At 38.1% G+C, this 23,150-nt stretch overlaps 1 protein-coding gene across 3 annotated transcripts in view; it reads left to right on the top strand.

The window, feature by feature from the left end:
* Positions 1-23,150, top strand: part of GRM8 (glutamate metabotropic receptor 8) — a 307,752-nt gene that overhangs the window by 4,496 nt on the left and 280,106 nt on the right. For all 3 annotated transcript variants that reach the window (XM_056513682.1, XM_056513673.1, XM_056513667.1), the window contains one exon: positions 2,820-3,662. In XM_056513682.1, the coding sequence (XP_056369657.1) occupies positions 3,153-3,662 (510 nt within the window). In that variant the 5' untranslated portion in view covers positions 2,820-3,152. The remainder of the gene's footprint in view (positions 1-2,819; positions 3,663-23,150) is intronic.

The following is a 23,150-nucleotide window of genomic DNA, read 5'->3' as shown; positions in this document are numbered from 1 at the left end:
ATCAAGAATATATTTGCATTAATTCAAACTTTTATAGTCATTTGGAAAAGGACAGCATTTTACTTCAAATGAAATCTCTGCACATGAGAAAAGTTCATTCAGGCTTTATAGCCCAGAGGCCTATGCTTTTTCACTAGCATTCATTGATAAAAATGGAATTAATTTAGATCATATGCTTTCTGCTTAGCTACACAGACTTGAAATGTTCTGAAAAAGGTAATGTTAATCAATATATAAGAAGCAGTGTGCCATGAATAAATTAGGCAGTATAATAGAAGCTTTTATTTCTTAGGTAACATTAAAAAAGACTAAAAGGTCTTAAATTTTTAAAAAGAACACTTTAAAATTTTATTTCTGTTTTACAGACAAGCAGTGGACACTTGCAGCTAAGAAACATACTTCTTCAGGAAACTATGCAAGCTGAGGCAAAGCAATTAATGCTTATGAAGACTATAATGTTGAAAAATGCTAATTGCCAATTCATTTGATTTTCAGTCAGTTCCAGATAAAGTATTAGACCGATGATCTTGGGCTCACTGTAGCTTCTCTATTGTTAGAATTTGGGTTCCAATAGCTGAATCCATCACTATTTGTTTGCATGAAGACTGTCACTTGCTTTAATTTCTGGGCATTCTTTGGCTGCAAGGAATTAACCTGCGGCTGAGAAAGAGAAAAAGCAGTGTTTCTTTCTTTCAGGAATATTTCCCCTTTGTCAGTGGTGCTTTCTTGTTCTCCATATAGTGTTAAATAAGAGTAGTCTTATCTTTTATTCCCTTAGTGAATTTCTCCCTGCCTGGTTTCTACATACATGCATGGACTAATGAGTTCACTGTGGAACCATAAAGCAAATAGCCTCCATACCTATTTTAGGTCTACTCTTTACTATTTTGAACTCATAACTGTGTTTTTTTTTTCTACTAAAACAATCAAAACAACAGATAATTGTGTCTAGTTAGTAGTTCAATCTTTTCTATATAGTGTGGACCATATGAGAAACATCCCATGGGCCTGGATCAAATTGCACTGTAGTGTGAGTCAAGTTGTTCAGTCTGTGAATGACTCTGAGTTTGGCTCACAGGGCTGAAGCCTACTTTGTAACCTGTGTGCCTAAAAAGAGCCAAGGGAGAACAATGGGATTATCACACAGAACCACTTGGTTTTTGTACCACTTGGATTGAACCCTGAGCCAAATTCAAGCCAAACTAAATGTCAAGAGGCGTGGAAAGTCCTGTGTGCTGTTCTCAATTGCGGTAGTTTTATTCATACCCATTAAACGCTTCATTTTCAACTGGTTCTAATACCAGGTCACAGTGAGATATTTTCACATTCAGTAAATGACTTTACACTGTGAATATTTTTTTCTCAGGTCTTCAAATAGCCATAATTTGAAGACTCTACTTTTGTGTTATCTAAGCATATTAATCATGTAAGGGAAACATGTAACAAAATTAATGTAAGAAGATGATTATCAATTTAAAGTATTATCAAAGTGTGTTTTGAGTTTGTTACCACATGATGTATAAAAGTTTTGTGGTTTTGTCTGTAGTTGTCTTCCTCTGTGGCCATATTTTTGATAGGAACTAGTCAGATCACTAAGGACAAAGTAGATATTTACAGATGAGGCCCGGTGCCTGGATTTTCTGTACAGGCATTGATATAGGCACTTGTTCAGTGTGATCAATTCCATAGTAAGCAAAACTTTTGTACAGAAAAGGATAAGGCAAATTGCACCCTAGGATGTCCACTTTTCTCTATGGCCTGTATCATATGTTTTGAGAGAGTTTCAGATGCAATTGCCCACAGTGTGCCTATCTAGTATCAGGTAAAATTATTTCTCCCTTTCTTCTTTTCAGGGGTTTAAACATTTATTCAGGCATGTATAATTTTGTTAAGAATTGAAATAAATAAATGCCTTCACTTGAGAATTAAAGTGTGGGCAATTTGGAGATATTTTTAACAGTCAGTCAGGTGTTTAGATATGTAGGCTGAAATCCTCATCTCCTTTAAATCAGTGGGATCTCTCCAAATGTCAGTGCAGGCACAACATTGTTCCTATTTAATGTGGTCCAAATGCAAGCAGAAAATAGAGATCTTGTTAATGTTAAACCTCAGCTCAAGCTAAATGTTGGAAAAGGAATGTTGGATGTTCAGCTGGTTTCCTAACATAATATGTTGTGCTCTTTTTACTTGAGAAATCAGCTACCTTTTCATAAAAATAATTTAGTGTTAGACATTATGTTGAAGGAGATTGAGATATATAGTTAGGCCCCCCCCAAAGTGAATTCCATTGGAGAAATAATCAGTCTAGCATCCAAATGAATTGAATGTGCTTGTACTGCATTGGATGAAGGGTGTACTTAAATTCAGGAGCCCTGATTACTCCATTGTCATAAATGAGACCTCTCCAGGAGCGAGAGTGTAAGTGGTTATTGCACTTCTGTAGGCTGGAGCAGAATAATAAAGTTGAACAGAATAATGCAGGAAAACAGAAAATACAATGTGTTATGGATCAGGTCTGTTTCTGGGTGTCATGCAACACGAAGGCAAATATGAATTACTGTTCAGAATCTGAGCACCAAGCTAAGTTTAGTTCCCCTGATTCGGCTCTTGCTCTGCTGGCATCATCATTTTCCTGGCTTACAGTGCAGTGCAGCCAGGTGTTCAAATTCACTGAAGGCCAAGATTTGCCAACTTAAAGAACATTGAAAGTAAAACCTAGGTGATGTAACTGCTATTCAAAAGTTAATACACTGTGTGACAGGTATAAACCTGCTGAAGTAAATGGTGTTTCTCACTGTTTTTTATTTTTTTTTTTTCAGAAGTACCTCAGCTGTAGGGCAAAATACAAGGACATAAGCTACTGACCTCCTTTTACTATCAGGACCAGACATACTACCCTACCATCAGTTAAGAGCAATTGAAAAAACGTCTGAGGAAAGCTGGTCAACCTGTTCCATCAGTGGACATCTTTTGTAAGACCCATTTTATGTACTTCTGCTGAGATCTTTTTTCCTACCTACCTACTGCATGGTTCTATATTACTTACTGGGCACTGATGGTAGCCTCCAGAAAGTGCAGCTTCAAATGGTCAGCCTCATCCTTTAGCAAGAAGAAAACCTGGATACTGGATAGCAACAACGTCTTCAGAGAAAATGGTATACGAAGGCAAACGATTGGTTTCCTGCCATTGTTTCTTCCTGTTAACAGCCAAATTCTACTGGATACTCACTCTGATGCAAAGAACTCATGGCCAGGAATATGCCCACTCCATTCGACTGGATGGGGACATCATCTTGGGAGGACTGTTCCCCGTTCATGCAAAAGGGGATAGAGGGGTGCCTTGTGGGGAGCTCAAGAAGGAGAAGGGGATCCACAGACTGGAGGCAATGCTGTATGCAGTAGATCAGATTAATAAAGACCCTGATCTCCTTGCCAATATCACCTTAGGTGTCCGTATCCTTGATACGTGTTCCAGGGACACTTATGCATTGGAGCAGTCCTTAACATTTGTGCAAGCATTGATAGAAAAAGATGGTTCAGATGTGAAGTGTGCAAATGGTGACCCACCAATTTTCACTAAGCCAGACAAGATATCAGGTGTGATAGGTGCTGCAGCAAGTTCTGTGTCCATTATGGTCGCAAATATTTTAAGACTCTTTAAGGTAAGTAGCATTTTCTATCTTCTTTTTAAATTTCAAGAACAATGAAAGAAGTGAAGTGGTTGTGTTGTCATACTTTCAAAAATGAAAAGACACTTTTCATATTCAAAAATCTGAAATGACTGGTTTGCCCCTTCACAGCAAAGGGGGTAAAATACCTGAAAGCAGTGTTTGTAGACCCTATTTTAAGGTGCCAAGTGCTTCTCTTAAAGTTCTGAGCAAACTGTGCACATTTTAACTCTTTAGGGATTTGTATCCTTACTTCTATACTACTCAAATTTGCTCCATGTTGGCTATTTATGTTCATCAAGGCTGGGTTGGAATTGATTTCCCAAATTTCCAGGAGAATGAAAAATAAGATTTTAACACAATTTTTTTGGAGGACCATATAATTCCCTTACATAGAAATATATGCCAGTAATAATCTAGTGCTATTGGTGTGCATGTCTAGCCAAATGAAATGTACTGCAAAATCTTTGATTTTTGTGAAATTTTACCTCCTCCGTATTTTCTGCAAGGTGATATTTTTTCCAGACTTTGTTATCTCTTTGTGAGAGTATATTTTTAGGTAACAGCTCTTGTGGCATTTGTTTCCAAATACTTCATGAAGCTCAAACTTTCTAGATAATGGAAAAGTAAAGCTGCCACTTTTAAATTTGCCAAACTAGGTGGGAAGATGAACACATTCTAATCAATCAGCTTGGATGGAAATGATCAGGCAGCAGATATTTAATTTTTAATCCTTTGCAATGGCAAACAGATGATCTTTTTTCTATGTGCAGAATGATTGTAATTTATGTCTGAATGTATTAGTGTCCTACCACCCACTGTTCTTTTTATCCATTCAGAATTCTCAGTTTATTTCATACAATTTTGCAATCATCAAAACCCGCTTAAAGACCATTTCTTTGACTTTGGTGCAGAAGATTCTGGTAATGTTTAATATTGCTGTTATGTATTTTGAAAAGTGTTGCACTTGTTTTCTAATGGTTGTAACTGAGATTGATTAGTAGTAGAGAAGGATTGGCCTTTTTTAATGGTTTCTCAGCAAAGTGCATTTCAGTCATTTGGATGGAGATTTTAGTCCTTCCCTTTGGTTCTCCCTCGAAGGAAATAATGCTGGATTTACAGTTCAGTGGAGGAGTAAAATGACTGCTGGGTTGCAGTCAGGTATTCCTTTCAGTCTCAGAACTGATGCTCAGCTGCAGTTACTGCACGGGTTTGAGAGTAGGGGGCCAGTTCTAGCCATATGTTTTACTTGTGAAAATCAAGTACACAAAACTGAGCTAAGACTTAAAAAATGTTCTATGGAGAGCACCTCTGGAGTTGTGCCTGATGGGCAGGTTTATCTGTCCTGGGAACCATCAGGCATATTACAGGAGGTGTCTATTTTTCAGTTCACATGATTTTGTGAGGTTGTGTTATCCTATTAACTAGCACATATTTCTGAAATACTGATAGATGGAATGGTCACTTTAATATCCATTGTAATGCAGGGCTTTGTGGACTATGACTTACACCCACTTTGGGGTCGAATAGGGTTCTGTAGACTGATTTAAGAAACTAAGTCTGGTAAGACATGCATTAACTGTGAATTAAGAGCAGCAAGAAGGAAAGAGGCCTATGAATTGTCTAAGATAGTGGCAATTTGTCTTCTGAAACCTTGACAGCTACCTCCTGATTTACATTATGCAATAAGATTGCAAATAACATTCTACTGCAGTCTTAATCAATAGAGGGTCATGTGATATCCCCTCTAGGGAAAGATCTTATTTACCCATTTAATTGATGTAACACAGCTGCTGGCAAAAGGAGGAGACATCTCTTTTAGTTTTAAATATAGATCCTGTACAAATGTTCTTAATAATGTAAAAAAATGATAAATTATACCCTTTAATGTCTGATGATGAACTAGCATGTGAAATCTGTTTTTATACTCTTTCTTCTCAGAAGTGAATCTCTTCATGGGTAAAGGTTTCTAGATAAGGCTCTGGGTTAGAAGCACAGTAGAAACCACTCCCAATGGTTATAGTCAAGAGAATTAGGAAATTAAGGGTCATTTTCCAGAAACTTAGATGTACAATCCACTTTGGGTTGTACTCAGACCAAAGACCTCGGCTGAAATTCTCAGCTGATGCATCCCCACAGCTTTGTAACTGAGAACCTGGACCTTGGCTCATGCTCATAGAGGCTTGAGGCATGAAACTGTGTTTCCTGTATCTTGGTGAATGTCAAGGTGGGACACTCAGCTGGGGTAAATCTGTACTTTCAGTGAAGTCAGCAATCACCGTCATGCAAACGCCTGTTTCCATTTTATCCAGGATGAGTGTGATTCATCCATATTTCTGTTTAACAGTACTATTTAGAAAGTTTAACCTGTGATTTGAAGTTCACTATTGCTTTAATACCTGCTCGGAAGTTCCTAAGTGTCAGGACTACATGTTTTTAAGAACACTATTATCTGGTGAAATTTTATTTTGTAATGAAATTGTGAGAAGTATATATCTCAGTGTGAATGCACGAAGATAGCCTAAGAAGTGCTGCTCTCAGCAGCCTGAAATTTTATGCTGCTATTTTTCTTTTTCTTGCAATTTTTTTTCTTTCTTTTATTGATTTTACAACAGAAAACATACAGGTCAATAGTTCTATCTGATGATCTGGTGGATAGGATAAACTGATAGTAAATATATTGTTTTATCTAAGCGTTTCCATGAGAAGAGGGGAGGGAGGCCACCACAGAAAATGACCTCTGTCTATAGCCTTTCTCCTGACCAATTGGCTTGCCTTGAATTCTTCTCTCCCCTTTCTCCTTCTGTGAGTTTTGAGGTGCCTTGCTGCTCAACAGATCATTTTTCATTGGTTTTATTCTTAGCAGGTCCAAAACATTAAGGTACAAATTCAGACAGGCTAAATTTCACCCTTTGATAGTTTTTGACTTTCTAGAGGCACTTTACATACAAGAAACACTGGGGCATGGAATTAATTGTGTGAAAGCAGAACTGTTATTCCTTGATTATCATCAGGTTATTGGGTTTTGCCATAATTTTAAGTTGCTTTTATCAGAAAACATCAGGAGTGGGCTGCTTCACAAAGAAAACAGAGACAAGGGATTGGTAGGATCTACTGAAGAGCTGGCTGTCTCAGTTAAGCAGCTCTCACTATCACAAAGGAAACCTTCCTATTGACTCAGTCTGTCAAAATATTACTCTTACATCCTTCCTTATATTTGTTTTACAGAAATTCTGTTTTCCTGTAGAGACCTCAGGCATGACTAGATGGGAACTTTATCTGTTTTGTGTGACACTTATGAGCATCTGGGTTGTTTCCCAGGCCCCCTAAACTTGGCCTGCAGGTAACAAGAGACTATGTAACTTAGCTCACTTCATGAGTTATGTTCCCTGTATTCAAAGCTTCTACTTGTTTAATGTCTGAATAACTCGTGTCAGTGGTTAAAATCTGCTGGAAAAAGAGAGGCGTTTGTTTATGCTTGTGTCCTCACATCTAAACCCCACGTACTATTTCTGAACTCCTTGGTACACTCCATCTGTCACCTTCACACATCTTCTAGCTGGTGTCACACTAGGAGCAGCCTAGGGATGATGGTTTGCATGCAAATTGAGATGGGTGGACAGTATGCTTAGTGAATTGTGATCTCAAGCTTTTATGTATATATTTATGTGCATGTATATAAGGCCAAATATTTATCAACAGCTTTATTCCTTCCTTGCCTTACTTTGCCTTGCCTGGCCTTTCCTTGTCTCACCTTCTGTTTTCACCAGTTTCCCAAGGCTAAATTACTTATTTCCTCTTCTTGGTCAAATTTCCTTTTTGCTGCAGAGCTGTAATCCATTTTAATAGGTGCTGTCTGAAGGGACTAATATTCCCTTCATGCACATTTGCTTTATACATTTCATACACGTTTACCTCTATAGAGGTACAAGTACAAATGATATTACAGAGTAACACTTTCAACTTTATGGCATCCATCCAAAATGCAAGGGATAGTTTCTTTCAGTAAATCTAGGAGTGAATATATTAGTTCCACTAGTATTTTGCTTATTCACTTTGATTGTTTCATTGCCTCATTTTTGGTTTTAGTGTATATCTTTGCCTGGTAGCTTTGCACAGCTACTAGGGCTATTCTTGGATGATGCTATTTTTATGCTTAGTTGCAGGTCTTTTTATGTTTGGCTTTTTATGTTTGCCATTTGGCACTTTTGCTGCCTTGTGTTCTAGACCTGCACAGAGCAGCAGACAGGCCTCCCAGAAATGAGGGCATTTTCCATAGTACAGAGCCTTATCTCACTGAACTTCATAAATGCTGGGCTTTCAGTTTGAATTGTGGCACTGGAGTGCATCTTGTGAAAGGAATATGATGTGAATAAAATGTGATACTGTTTTACCACCTAATTTCAGAGACCACAAACATATTTTTGTGAGGCAACTTGAGGCATACACAGATCCTGAGCTAGACTCTGTATCTACAGAAATACTTGCACCTCATGAGCATTACAGACTTCAAAGGCTCCAGGAAGACACAGGAGTCAGTCTGTTCCTTGTGTGACTGTGGGCCCTTTCCATAATGCAAAAGCTGTATTATATACTTTAAAGAAGTGAAGAAGAGGCTCAAGAATTTTACCCTTCATTTTGGTTCTCATTAACAAAAAAAAATTGTTGCACTGATTAAAATATATCCATTTTCTGTTCACTGTGTCCTTCCACATATGTCAGTACCATTTAAAATATGTAATAGGACGATTTTTTCCTGGTGGTTAAAACATATGTGGAGAATTTTGTGTGAAGTGTGAAGAAAAATTGTTGTACGTAGGGAGAAGATGAGTAAAACATTTTGAAGTAGGTCTTAAGATGAACATATTTATTTTTACTTTTGTTCTAGATAGTATTTGCACTTTCTGAATGATTTTAAACTATAAAAGAAACCAATGCATCCCATTTAATTTTAGAGTGCTTTTTTGAAGTTTAGAACATGCACAGATCTGTTTAGTGCCTGAGCATCTTGTCTTGTTAATGGCCGGAAAATATCTTTATTATATTTTTTTCATAATTGAACTTCTTTTACATAGAAGAAACATTCATCTCTATATTTCCATGGCAGTAGACACTTAATTATGCAAAAATCTGCTTTTAACTCAGCCATGATTCTTCTGTCAGTGCCAGGTTAAATGTGTGTGGTCAAGAGAGGCAAATACTAGGTCACCACCAAGATAAAATTATAGGTACAAGAGGTACTTTGCTAGCATCAATAATTAAACAGTTGCCAAATTTTTTAGTTGCAGGCAGAGGAAATAATAGGTTTTCAGATTCTGTGAAAACTGCTAGCACTGATTAGCATCAAATTTTATTTGTGCTAAGCTGCTTGAGGCAAGAGAGTACAGAACCAACTTGATGCATTCATTCATTATTTTACAGTATATTAGTTCCTTAAATACTCCTCTAAAAGTTCAAGAATTTTGGTTTTTCACCTAGATGGAACTATAACCTGTGGTTAGAGCAAAAGGATAATGTGCTTTTCTGTGTTATTTTAATTTGTTTTTCATTGGTTTGCTACAAGGCTTGAAAAGCATCTTCTGACCTTTCTGTTCTTCTCTGTTGTCATTTTGATTTGCTTGTATTTAAGCATTTCACAGGAACAATCAGAAGCTTGATTAACATTAGTTCCATGTTTGAGATATCCCCTGCTTTTGTAGGCATGTTGAAACTGTCTAAAATGTTGAGGGTTTTATGTCATTCCATAAGTACAATACATGAGCACCTTACAAAGAGTGTGTAGGTGTTAAAGACCAACAATCTGATTTTCTACTTCCCTGAGGGCAGGGAATATATGTCTCTATATATATCTGCACGTTTCCTCACATGAAGGAAACTGCATGTGCAGAGAAAATGATTTCACCCTTTTGTGGCTGAGGTCAGGTGACACAGACAATCCACACCCCTATCACATACTCCTTTTTTCCCCCACATGATGGGTCTTCATGCAGATTTCCAAGAGGGAATGATTCCTGACCCATGATGACTTCTGAAGCCTGTCAGAAAATTAGGGGGAACTTGGCTGGCACAGGTCATGGCTGCGTTCTGGACTGTCCTGACAGTGCAGGCAGCTGAGCTGCTGCTGAGAGATGTGCTCTGAAATGATGTGATTTACCAGCATAGACATTGCTGCTGATTTCTCAGGATAGAGCTTCTCTGATCCCACATCACACTGAAGGGAGGCCAAGGCCCTGCAAGGATCATTGACACTTTTTCAGTACTTTACTACAGTGATGTTAGTTTTATTAGCTACAATGAGAACCAAATTAAGATGACTTTTCCCCCTTGGTGTTTAATTGTTTCAGTACAGTAGCAGTTGGGCAGTATGAATAATACTGCATTCTGACTGTCATCAGAAACCAGACACTATTGTGTTACAGCCAAGTGGTAGATTTTGTGTGTTTGCTTATTTCCATTCTCATTATTTTCCCTAAAGCATATTGTGCTTTTAGGATTAAACTGATTTAGAGTGCTTAAATGTATATCCTTGTGCTTCCTAGCATTTATCAGAGAAAAGTAGTCATCAGAACAAAAGTCTTACTAGAGGACACTAATTCCACAGGAATGAATTAAATAGCCAAGAGCAAAGGACTCGTCTGGGCTGGAATCTATATGCAGTCCCAGCAAGATATTATGTCCCCTATCTCTCTGACAGGAGAATTGAGCATTTAAGTGAGGCCTTAAATTAGGAGGCTCTTGGCCCTTGGCTCTATGTGTCCTCAATAGAAAGAATAAAATGCTTTCAGAAGGGGACAGGATCAGGTCTATGAGTGGGGATGCATCTTTCTTGTTTACAGAAAGATGATGTATTGATGCATGCTTGCACTTGCATCAGATAGAGCCTCTTCTCATTGGAAGGCTTTGGAAACCTTTGATGGAAGTAATAGGAGGTTTTATAAGAAGATTTCAAACACCTGCAAAGGTGGTGCCAATTTCTTAAAGCCTTTTTCACTTTTCTTTGGGAGAAATTTTACTCATCTCCTTTTTTCTTTCTTTTCCCAATATTTATTTCTTTCTCTAGTTTAATTAAGAAGAGGTACTTTTTTACTGCTGTTGCCAGTATTTTTCAAGTGGCTATTTCATTCCTTAGTCTTCAAAAGAAACTTTTTTCAGACATGCTTAATAAGCAAGACTCTGACTGAGTCTTGGTTTCTGCAGGTTGTGAGGGTAAGTTGTGTCAGCAGGAGGAAGAGCTGTAAATTAGGAAACTTATGAGAGGGATCTGTCTATGGGGCCAACAGGAAAAAAGGGAAATGCTTTTTGAAAGATTGAACTCTAAAGGGACAAGGGTCTCTATCTTTTTTTACCTCCCTGTAGGATTTCTTGTCTGGCACTTCAGATAGATACTGGGCTCTAACTCTTCTCTGAAGTAAACTATTTCTGATAGCAATGCTGAGATAGTCCATGGTATTGTGAGATCTCTCTTCCTATTATATTTCTTTTATAGCTTGAGACTATGGGAGAGAAACAAAAGTGATTTCTCTGAGCTGGAATAATTCATCTTTTGAATTTTGACTTATGTTTTTTCACTAAAGGTGCCTCCAGCATTTAGTTATGTAGCAATGGTATTTGTAGAGGCAGAATCTCTATTCCTTCTTCACTAGTGCATTTTGCACATAACTCTTCTAGAAATTGGAAAGTAGCAAAAGTATGATAGCCCATTTTGGGTATCATTCTATGAAAAGTGTCTGACAATTTCCATAAGACTTTTAAACTGAGAGTGGCTCTGGTACATTTAAAATGCCATCACAATTGTCTTCCAGGCAAGGCACAATTTTGTTAAGCAATTCCATTGCATTGCAGGAGCACTGATCCCCTAAAGTGATGGCTACTCTTTTTCAGATAAAATTTCTTTGTTTTTTGCTTGCAAAGTGCTGTGAAATATTAAGGTCTTGGTGAAAACTTATGACCACTGTTTTACTTAGGGAATTGATTGGAGTAGAACAATGGTTCTCTAGGCCTGATGCTTTGGGAACAAAGCCCAGGAGATGACCTGAAGAAAGGCCTGGTTTTCCTGCCATTCTGGTTTCTTCTCTGGGCACCATGTGTATACTTTGGTTTTATGAGTGTTACTGAAACACAGAAAGTGTCCTGGAAGAGATGAGTTCCTTGAGGGCTGCCATCTAGACAAGAACTTGCCAGTCTAGAAGGTGTGCAGTATGAATGTGTAGGTGAAGTTCAAAGAGGTCTCCAGGCTGACCTGCCTGTTTGGATGATATGCAAATGGGCTATTTAATAAAGTGGAGCATGTTGAAATTCAGTGCTGTATTAAGATAATACCTATTGGCCAATAATAGAAAGGAGAGAATATATAGCATATGTTGCTATGTTGTTATATCACTGTAAATTCATTGTCTGTGGACCACATAGTCCAAACAACCTTTCAAGACAGTGCTGTGGGAGAAGAGAATATATCTTGGCAATCTGAGACAGGAACAAATTTATCATTAGAAACAGCATAAAAAAACCTGGGGAATTCAGAATGTGCTCACTGCTCTGGTGTCTGGGACTGAACCAAAACCACAGAAAGAGACAAATAGCCTGTCAGGGCTGGTATCATACACTGAATGGAAAGTGCAAAGGCCTTGGAATCCCAAGACTATGGGTATCTGGGTGCAGAGGCATGACTTGTTTTAGGATTCAGATTTCTGGCTTGTTCTGTGTTCATGAGATGCAGACAAGTGGTGTAATAGCTCTGTTTTCCTGCAGCTGGATGGATAGAACCTACTTGTAGATTTCTGCTTGCTCTAAAGGGAAACAAAGTCTAATTTTTGTGTGACTTTCAGTCTTGCTTATGTGAATAAGAATCCCTGAGAGGGATTCTAGGGAAGCCAGTGAATTATACCACTCTTAAACTGGATTTATCCAGAGGCAAATAATGTCCTATGTCCATTAAAAAACTGTGTCATCACTGTTAGTAGGCTTTGTATTTGAGTAGGGTTTGTCCAGCAGGCACATAGAAAAAGTGAATGTGGGTCCTCTATTGTTTTATGTAATTTTCAGATATGATCATGTTGATCCACTATTGGTAGCTGTCTGAAAATAAATAGAGGTATGTTCAATTAAAAGAGATTTTTCTTTTTTTTTAATATGGGACAATAATGATCTTGAGGGAGCTGGCAATTTAATCTCCACAGACATGCCTCTCCAAATAATTTTATAACATGGATAAACTACAAACCTAAAACTCCAAATTCTACTCATAAAGAGGAGTTAGTAGAGCACAGACATATATAGCTAGAGCTAGGATATTGTTTAAGGAATGAAAATATGGGCTGATTATTAGAAAAAAATATTGCCAAGAGGTACTCTCTTATATGTTGTCTAAAGTTTAATCCAGTTGTGTGTGATGAGAAAAGTGCCAAATTTTCTACTTCCTAGCTATCTGAAAATTAGACTGGATAGAAGTATAAAAATATACATTTTTTATACCAGTAGAAAAATGATCTAGGTAAAGTAGCCACTGGTTTCCACTCCTAAATTTGATGGTTCTGCTTGCCATCTTTTGCACAACAAAGCACAGGATTTAAAAGTTACCAGCTGCTATATTTGCTTTCCAAAGTGTGAAGAAAACATGTATTGTCCTGAGGATTAAAGGGCTGATTCTCTTTGTGCTCAGTTCAGGCAGAACTGAAGTGTTTGTAATGAAAGTAAAAGCTGTTAAAAAGCATGAAACATGAGAGAAAAATAACGTGTTTATGTCTTCTTTGTTGGATAGGATTTGATGATGCCCTTAGAAAGTTTTAAGTGTAAACATTTGCCTTATTAACCAGCATCTCTTTGGGCATGTTGTGAACAATTCCACTTGCAAATCCTAAGTGCAGGGCTGTTGTTTTAACCCTCTGGGAACTGTTTTTCCAAATATCACCTGAACAACAAAACTTCGCAAGTCCAGTACTAACTAAGCAGCATTTTGGAAACTGGATGTGTAGAATATTAAGGACTGCAAAGAAAAAATAATATTTCTAGTGCTGCTTTTGGTGACTGGAATAAGACAGGAAGGTATCTGAGCTGTATATGGGAGCATGAAAAGCTTGCAGCTAGAACAGATGCTGAGAGTGCCCTGTGACTCAAGGTAAGATTTCCTGCCATTCCTGCCAAGTTCCAAAGCTTGTGGGTTTTTTTCCTCTCCTTTTTCTATTTTTGGGCTGAATAGCAAAGAACTTGCGCTTTGGGAATGAAGATTCACTATTCTAGTTATACTTTTGTTGTGTCTTTGCATGCACATTGAATAATTATTCTGGCCTGGGGGAAAGAATGGGAGTAAAGATGTAAAGAGCTGATGGGAGCGCAGGGTATTTTTGGTGTGGATCACATAATCACTTGGCTCAATGGCAAGCTGCAGAGCTTTGTGTTGGTGTGACAGGCTGCCTTGCTGTGTGGTAGTGCTCGTTGGAGCCTTACATCCTTTGTCTTGCTTCAGTACAGTTTCCCTGGGTGACCTTGGGCGAGTCACACAGCAGCGGATCCTCAGCCTGAGGATGCTGCCCCTGGAGCTGAGTGCCCAGGGGCTCTGCAGCACTGATGGCCAGGGATCACTGCCCTGCCTCCCTGCTCAGAGCTCTTGTGTGCCTGAAGGGATTTGTGAATATAGAGGCTCCTTGATAATCAGATACCAGAGTAAGGGGTGGGGGCCTCTAAGTGCTTCAGATAGCTAGTCCTTAACGAGGGATTCCTTGTATCCTCTTACACAGTTCTCTCCCGTGGGTTTTGCTGTGAAAGGAGATTACCCAGCTCACAGTATGATTTAAATATGCAAGTCATCAGTCTCAGGAGCAAGTGGTGAAGCCTGCCTGACCTGTAATCAGAAGTTGTACATCTCCCTTAGGAAACCACGACAGTCAAAGAGAGAGATCTCCAGAGTCAGGAAAAGATATTGCCCAATAATATTAAAATTGTTAAAATTCATATCTGCAACCTATATTAGAGTGATTGGGAAAAAATGAATGTCTGTCATTCTTATGACAAAGCATGAAATTAAGTAATGTAGGATTAAAGAAAATTAAGATAGGTGTGTGTGCAAATGCATGTTCTACTAAGCTAAGAGGACTTCTTGTGTTCTTAAATGTTTGAGAAGAGAAACAATAAAAACAGTTTTGTAAAAGGCTGACTGGCTGAACATTATGCCAATATGTTTCTTGGTGTCTCAAGAACCTTTTTTTTTTCATTTTTCATGATGATTTCATTAGAAGTTTGTTTGCTTATCTCTAAATTGAGTTGCCTAAGAATAGGCAACTTCTGGCAGCTCTGTGGTGAAAAACTGCCTCATCTATTTACCAGGATGATTCCACATCTTTTAGAAAGGGTGATTACTAATTTTAAATGTCCTCCTTTTCAGTTGTTTTTAATCTACCCAAAGCATGAATGCAATATTGTGAGCAAGGCTCTGCAAATAAATAGTTTAACAGCTGAACTGAACATAAACATTCATTTTATTCTGAACCAAAATGATCATATTTTAATGAAATTTAGAGGCTTTTTTTGGTGGTTGGGTTTTCCTTTTTTTTCTTTTTTTTTTTTTTTTTGGTTTTCTTTATATTTTGGGTATTTTAGAATGCAAAATAAAAGTGGTAGGTTTGAGATGTCAGTGTTGGGTACCATTCATTAAGTGCTGGTGCCCCTCTGTTTACTCATGATTTAAACAAGGATCTTGGGCAAATTCTTTTGGGTTCAGAGAAGGAAATCAAGTATAACTTAGGAGATGGGATAGCTCAACTCCAGTCCCCACAGACACAGACAAGACTGCTTTATGGTAAATGAGTTCTGGACACAGAGGGTAAGAACTCTGCAAAAACAGGGCTGCCTAGGCTTGCTGTATACAATGAACTTCCACCTTGTGACTTTTCCTTCTGCCAGAACAGGTCTTATCTCATCAGTCTGCTGTGTGCAGGACTTTCCCTGGAGAGCTCCAATCTCAGAGCTGTTTGTTAAAACATGGTGCACCTTCTTGAAAACTCTTGCCTTGAAAGCTCTTCTACCTCCAGACAGCTGGATGGATGTGAATGTTGCTGTTGCCAGATGCTGTCTATTCACTGATGATAAGCTTTCACAATGGGAAAATTTTACTTCATCCATGCTAAAATTCATTAAATGTTCATTAGAGTAATGATTTGAACTTAGCTGTTCTCATTCCTCTCTGAATACTGGACTATGCAGTGAATTACTCTCAGGCGGGTCCAATGGAAGTTTAATTGTTTGTGAAAACATGAACAGCTTCAGCAGGAGAGACTTTCATGTCCAAAACCCCTATAACTCAATGGTTAGTTGTTCCCAGCTGAGTACTTTAACCACCAGCCTATTAAGTATAATTCAGGCAGCTACTGCAGCCTCATTTTTCCTTTTGGAGCATACTTGTGCATTGAGAGGATAAAGTACAAAAAAAAATGACAGATATGTGATGACAGAGACCAGAACCAAAGAAAAACCTTTTAAGAAGTCCTGATAAATGCCATGGGGAGACCTAAGAGTAAAGCACATTTGAATATGAAACATTCCTTTATATGCTTTAGCCATGGATTGCCAAGATTTCTCTTCAAGACTAAGCCTGAAAGTTGTGACCAGATCAGCAACACAAAACTCATCTCACTCCCATCTTCAGCGCCCAGTCTAACACAGATCTCAAGGACAGACCCTTGCATTTGTATGAATGGCTGAATTGTCCCACATGAGTTTGAAGTGGACTTCTGGAAGTGCCTGTGTTTGTTTGCTAGTCATAGATGAAGACCACAGTGGTTTTCAAAGCCTGGGAGTTTCTAACCACCTCCTGCTGTACAGCACTGCCCATCTCACTTCTGAGCTGTCTAAATGCCAAGCAGCTCCTTCAGTATTTAAGGCTGATAACTGCAGTGCAAAACCCTGCCATGAACTGTCTTATTTACTTATTCTCATAAAATGTACATGGTTTTTGTTCTTGACATACAGGCTTGTAATTACTTTTGATTTATTTCACACGTAGGACTTTACAGGAGTGTAAAAATTTTTGTTTTGAATAGAGAACATTGGAGGACACTCCCACAGCAGCTATTGATAGTGATATTTGTCATTCTTTCATTCTTCACACTGTTGTGAATATTGTAGTTACTACAGTTATTGAGGAAGACTGATTCATAATAATAAATAATGTATTTAATTTCACAGTTCTATTTGCAGCAGTGCTCCAGATTCCTCCCTATAATACACTATAGACCATTAAAATACTAGAACACACAGAAAATGAATCATAAAAATAATGCAAAATGGAAAAATAAAATAACTGGACTATGATGGAATTTTTTTTTTTTTTTTTTCAGATTTAACATACCAGTCTTTCTAAACAGTGATGTGGCATTCCTTAACTGAAGTGTCAGGATGTTGGGAGGTCAGGAGGAGGCAAGGACAGCATACAGCCAATATTTCTGCAAGTCCTAATTAAATAATACAGCAGTAGAATTTATTTGGAACACTTTTCAGATCCACTGACTGAAAAATAATGATGTTATGGAGTTGGATGTCTATATAAATCTTCCTGATTTTATTAAAAGATTCTGTTCTAAACACTTACGGGGAAAATGTGAAAAAAACCCATTATACACATACTTATTCCTACTTTGTTAGAGCTGAATTCTGCTCTACCTGCACCATGTCACATGCTAAGGAGAACAAAAAATGATGGCAGGAGCCTGAGAATTGAGTGCAGGCAGTGCTCTGCAGTGCCAGCTGCCACCCCTGGGCACTGCACCAGGACAGCTGAGACATGAGAGATGCAATATCACTAGATCAAAGCTGCTTTACATTTGGACAAGTAGAGCTGCCCTGTGCTTCAAACCACCTTATGCACATGCTGATATTAACATCAAATTTTACCTGGCAATGTATCACATGGGGTCCTTGCTTTGGTTTACAAAAACCAGCCATGGGTGATCTTTGATGTGCTGGAGCTGCTTTTAACCAACTCGTTAGAAATCATCCACCCTGCCTGCAGTGGCAGGTTGTTCTTTGTGCCAGGAAAGCCTCTGGCCGCTGAGCACTTTGCAGGACACACATCTCAGTACCCTGGGCCAAGGGTTCTCTTGTTGGGTGAAGGCTCAATTTCCATCCACTGCAGTGGGAATGTCTGGAGCTGGTGTAAAGGCATGAAGTGACTCACTGAAATTCAGTGCAAAATTATATGTGAAGTTTCCTCTTCCTTTGGTTACTGCTGGAAAGCTTTACAGAAGGGTGTAAATTAAGAAGCATTTATTGTTACCTTAGGAAAAAGTGAAAGGAATATTTAGGTCTTTTCATCACAAGGGCCAGTGTAGCACTTTGGCATGGATGATGATCATAAGAATGAATTAAAATTCTTTTAACAAACCTTGATAGTAATACTGCAAAATGCAAAATGCAGCTACAGACTTGTCCTAGAAAATCTTAAGATCTAATTTAAAGTATTCTTAAGCAAAAGATTATCAAGTAAGCACCAGTAGAAAAGCAAAGTTAGTAAAATTCTGCTGCTGACAAAACCAAAAGTAACATTACTTCTTGATCATTTTACAGTGCTACATGTGGGGGTTTTTTTGAAAATGATTTAACTTGCTGCAAATGATGTCTGAACTGGCCATCTATCACTGCACAGTTTGTCTGCAGTGCTTAGGAATTTAACGCACAGAATGACAAGTGTAATTACATGCTTGTGAAACATATGCCGTAATTTATGGATATTAAGCAAGTATAAACAAGAGATCAGATCCTAGTGTAAGCAGTCATCCAAGAAATCATCTTGACATTTATTTCATTAAAATCTTTCTTTCAGTTCGACAGTCAGAACGTACCTGAGTTGCACTCACAACACATCTGCAGATATTTGCCAATTACTGCATGTTTGCAAAGCAAAGGATCAGACACATGCATGCAACTAACATTTAATTTTCAGTTAATTTTGCACATGTAGTTATGCAGGTATTTATAATTCTTATTATTATACCTTATTATTTTCATCATCATCATCACTATTATTACATTATTATTAATCTCCCACAGGTGATTAATATACAGGACTTAAATAGCAACAGCCCTTTTCACCTGTTTACACTGTGTGTTAACATTCACTGTAATCTAAATTAGAAAACTGAGTAAGAAAGGCTAAAGCCCTAGAGAGCTGGTGGTTTGTTCACTTGAGATCCTGCTAGGAAGAGAAGTAGAAAAAGAGGAGTGAGATGCTGGGTGAGATGTCCCCAGAAGGCTGGTGCTGTATATATTAGGCATACTCCAGGTGTGAGTGTGGGAGCAGGCTGAGCATTCAGACTTCCAGCTGAGGTCTTCCACACCCTCTGGCTTACTGCAGTGCTTAAAAGGCAGTGGGGTTGCTAATATTGTGTAGATTGTAAAATTGATTTTTATTTCCTGTTGGCAGGAAATGTCTTTGTCTGCCTTATCCCTCCTGCTAAGTGGTGCTTTATTTTATGAACACTGCCAGGGACCTAGAATAAGCCAATATTTTGAAAAGGAGGGAAAAAGAAGGCAAATCTAGTGACCAGTCCCCACTAGGAGCAAATTAACATAACTGATATGAACCAATATTAATGTACAATGAAGTATCTTGAATGCCAGTCCACATGGAGGGATGGAAAATAGGTCTGGCAAAAAAACCCCTCGAATGTCTTTTTAGCAAGATTTTGAGTTGCAAAGGTAACAGCATTGACTTCTGTAAATCTCAGAATCACATGTCATTCTGTGAGGTACCTTAAGCATACTTTATTTAATGAGAGCATCATAATTATATATATATGTATTTTCAATTTTATTTCTTCACACTGATAGTGAATTAGGTAGCTTGGGGTTTATCTGGAAGAAGGTCCATTGGGAAAAGTCTCTGCTAGCTACTGCTGATATTGCTCTTATGCCAATGCCTGTTTTTGTTAAGGAAATATTTTCTTGCCTGGTTGCCAGTGCTCCTCTACAGCCACTCTAGGCTCTCCTTTTCTGATCGTGAGCCAGAAACTGCTGTTGTTGCAGCCAGTTTTCTTTGAACCTTTTTACTTACCCAGCTTGTTTCTTAGGTTTTCAAGGAATATCTGTGAGACATAAACAGAGCATGCTGGTGGGAGCTGAAATCTCTGATGGCCTTCAAGTGAGATGAGTGATTGGGAGGAAGAAGGAGAGAACATGTGAAAGGCAAGAAAACGAGACTGTGTCAGGAAGGAAACCTGCAGAGAAAATTACAGCAAATATACCTGGTCTCTGTTGGCTGTGCTATCTCTCATTCCTGACATGAGCTTAGCAAGATGATACCAGTTATGTCATTTGAATGTATTGTTTTACTGTTAGTTCAGTCACCCGAGCTATTTCAAGGTATGCACACTGAGACAAAAGAAATAGAATTTGTGGATCAAGACATGTTGTGTATCCTGCAATAAAAAATCCTGTCTCTATAACTAAAACTAAAAGTAATTTAGCAAATACTGACTTGATCCAGAAATTGTTGCTAAAATTGTCCTGAGTGAGTCTTATCAAAATCATGATGATTTATCATGAGATTAAGAGAACAGCTACTGCTTAGTTTGTGCTTTAATCCTAATGATTGGTGCTACATGCAAAGTTGTAAAAGAGTAGTCTGGAAGAATATTTGAAAATTAGTCTTAAAATCACAGAATATATTAATGAAATTGAATGGGTAGAAAGCAAAATTGTCAGGGCATGGTACTGTCAGGGCACTGCTATTGCAGCAGGAGGCTGAGGACAGAAGACACATCTGTTTCAGTCTGCAACCACCATGTGAGCAATACTAACTTTCTGCTGCAATATTGTGGCCTGCAGGGTCCTGAGCCAGAGACTATTTAAAAGATTAATTGGCTGGAAAGCATTCGGCCCCTGAAATCTATCTCTGCTGCTTGACTTTCAGATAGATAAGGTCTAAAGCTTCTTTGTACTTGAAATGTCTTCTTGGGCTGGAATCACTCCATTTCCCCAAACAGACAGAAAGTATGCTTGTTTAGTGGAACATAATATTATAAAGGATGCCATGGAATAGCAGGATACAAACTCCCATGCCTAATGTTTTCTTCAGCACACCTAGAGTCTTGAACAGACGTACTAGGCATCAGAAAGTTATTTGCCCTGACATTTTCTACATTTATTGGATGTTTTCAAGAATACAGTTATTCCTGAAAAGGGTATTAACATCTCATTTGATTATTCATTTCACCTGGGAGGTTTCTGGTAGATGCAGGGTGATGGGAGGATAGGAGATTGCAAAAATCATAGTCCCTCTGCAACTTTCTTTTGCAAGGGAACGAGTACTATTGATATGCCTGTCTTAGTCCATTCCCTGTAAAATAATATCACCCCTTTTCCAGTACCATGAGCCTTATTGGAACAAACAAAATTTGCTTTGGGAATCCTTAGCTTTAACAGGGCCTACTCATTATTCTTTAGCTGTCCTCCTAAAAGCTGCTGGGCTTTAAAGCACTTTGCACCACTCTGGAACTGGCTGCAGAGCAATCAAGCATGGTGTAATTTGCCACCAGGCTCATTTCTTTTTTGGCTCTTAAGATCTTTCTCAGCTACACCTGTGGTATGCCCCAGTGTAACTTTTAGAAGTCCATGATGTGAGCCCTGGATTCATCTGTATGTGCCACAGTTTGAGTCTCACTGCAACCAAGAGCATGACAGAGATCCAGTGATTGTGTTCAGAACATCATCCTGAGTTTCAGAGACTCAGAGGCTCTGGTGTGTGATAGGCTTTTAAATCTCTTTTGTTCAGCTGAAACAATGTTTAGACTTCTCGGTAATAAACATTGAGGCTGTTTGGTGAAGAGGAGATTGGTCACAGAAAGCATTCCTGTGTGCTGGGGGACCTGCTGGGGCTCTTGTGCAAATCTTGGCACAAATCTTGGCAGTCAAAAACTTCCAGACTCACTGTTTCAGATAAGTAGTTAATTTTTTTCCCTTTTCAGTTCAAAAAACTAAAGAAGCTAGGAATTAAATCTGAATTAAAAAATCAAATACATACTGCAGTAACCATTCAAATTCGCCCTTGACTGTTTACTAAGAGAGCACAAAAAACTGTTCTGTTTGACTTTTCTCATAAGCCAGGGAAACACACAAATCTTTATACCTCTGTACCAACCTTTCCAGTCTCTGATCTTCTGTATGGCTTTTAATGTTTGCTTGCTGCATAGGACCCACTTGAATAGCTTGAGTAGCAGAACCTCACATGTGATTTTTTTTTTTAAGTTTTAAAAATGAGCCAAACAAATACTGTCTGTTTAGTTTGATCATGGAAATTTGTACATGAATGGAAAAGAGAAATTTCAATGTACTGACTAATAAATTAGCAGTCTGTGGTCCAGAGAGAAATGGAAAATTGCAGCATTAAATCAATTTAATGTGATAACATAACAAAACAACAGATTGTTTGGGGTACTTGAGGTAACCACCTTTCCCTGATAATATATGATTTTCAGTAGCACTGAGCAACACATTCTTCATCAAGTTTATAGTGAGAATTTCTGACAGTGGCAGGTGAGGAATTAGTTTTGAGGATGGTGTCCTTCTGGTGGCTCATGCTGAGAATGATATTATTTATATTAACTGGCAAAATAGCCTGGCAGCACACAGGCAATTACCTCAATTTTATGTTTAGTGCTCTTCTCATAAATCTGTGTAATGATGGCATCTCTGTTATGAGCTTACATTAACTTACTGGTTACAGTAATTCTATTGAAACAAGTAAATGTCCACTCTGTGATGAAAGTAGTACAATTATGGTATTCCAAATAAATAATTGCTTGAGTTATATATATATAAGAAGAACAGATCAGGGCTTTTTGAAAGGAAGCATTAATTGCACAATTAGGTAGAGCTTTGGTAGTGATTTTTCTTGCATATGTGTGAATTTTGTTCTCTGTAAGGATTTTTTTTCTTGAGAAGGCAAAGTGTTAATTGTTAATTTATTTTTTTGGCTGCATCCTGTCCTCCAAAGTGGGGTTTAAAGTCATTAATGGAGGTGAAGCAAAATGCAGTATATGTCTCCTTGGTATTACCAAAACCACTTTATTCCCTATAATAGCTTAGTCTGAGATGATCTGTTGAGATGCAAAGGCAGAAGATGTGCAGATATCTTGCTCTTCCATGAGGTATTTGTTACTGAACACTGCCAGAGAAAGACCTCTGGTTTGTCCCAACATGCTACTGTAAGAGGAACTGCAGATGTTTTGTGGGTGATTTGTGTTTGGTATGAAGCTGGAATTTATGAGAGTTGGTATCCAGAGTGTTAGACCAAGTAGTTACTGGAGTCACACTACAAGTAAAATTAGCTTTTTGCTTTGTCAGCTATTACATGTGTTCTTTTCTTACAATATACTGAAATAGTTCCTTGAGCATCATGACATGATGGGAAATGGGTATCCTTGTATCCTTTCAAATATTCTTGTTAATAGAGAGGAACTTTAGCTTCAGTGGTCTTAGGGGAAAAGTTAAGTTCCA

This window comes from Oenanthe melanoleuca, chromosome 1A (assembly GCF_029582105.1).
Source record: "Oenanthe melanoleuca isolate GR-GAL-2019-014 chromosome 1A, OMel1.0, whole genome shotgun sequence".
NCBI classification, from domain to species: Eukaryota; Metazoa; Chordata; class Aves; order Passeriformes; family Muscicapidae; genus Oenanthe; species Oenanthe melanoleuca.
The sequence above is the reverse complement of the archived record's forward strand: the minus strand, read 5'-3'. Positions and strand labels throughout refer to the sequence as shown.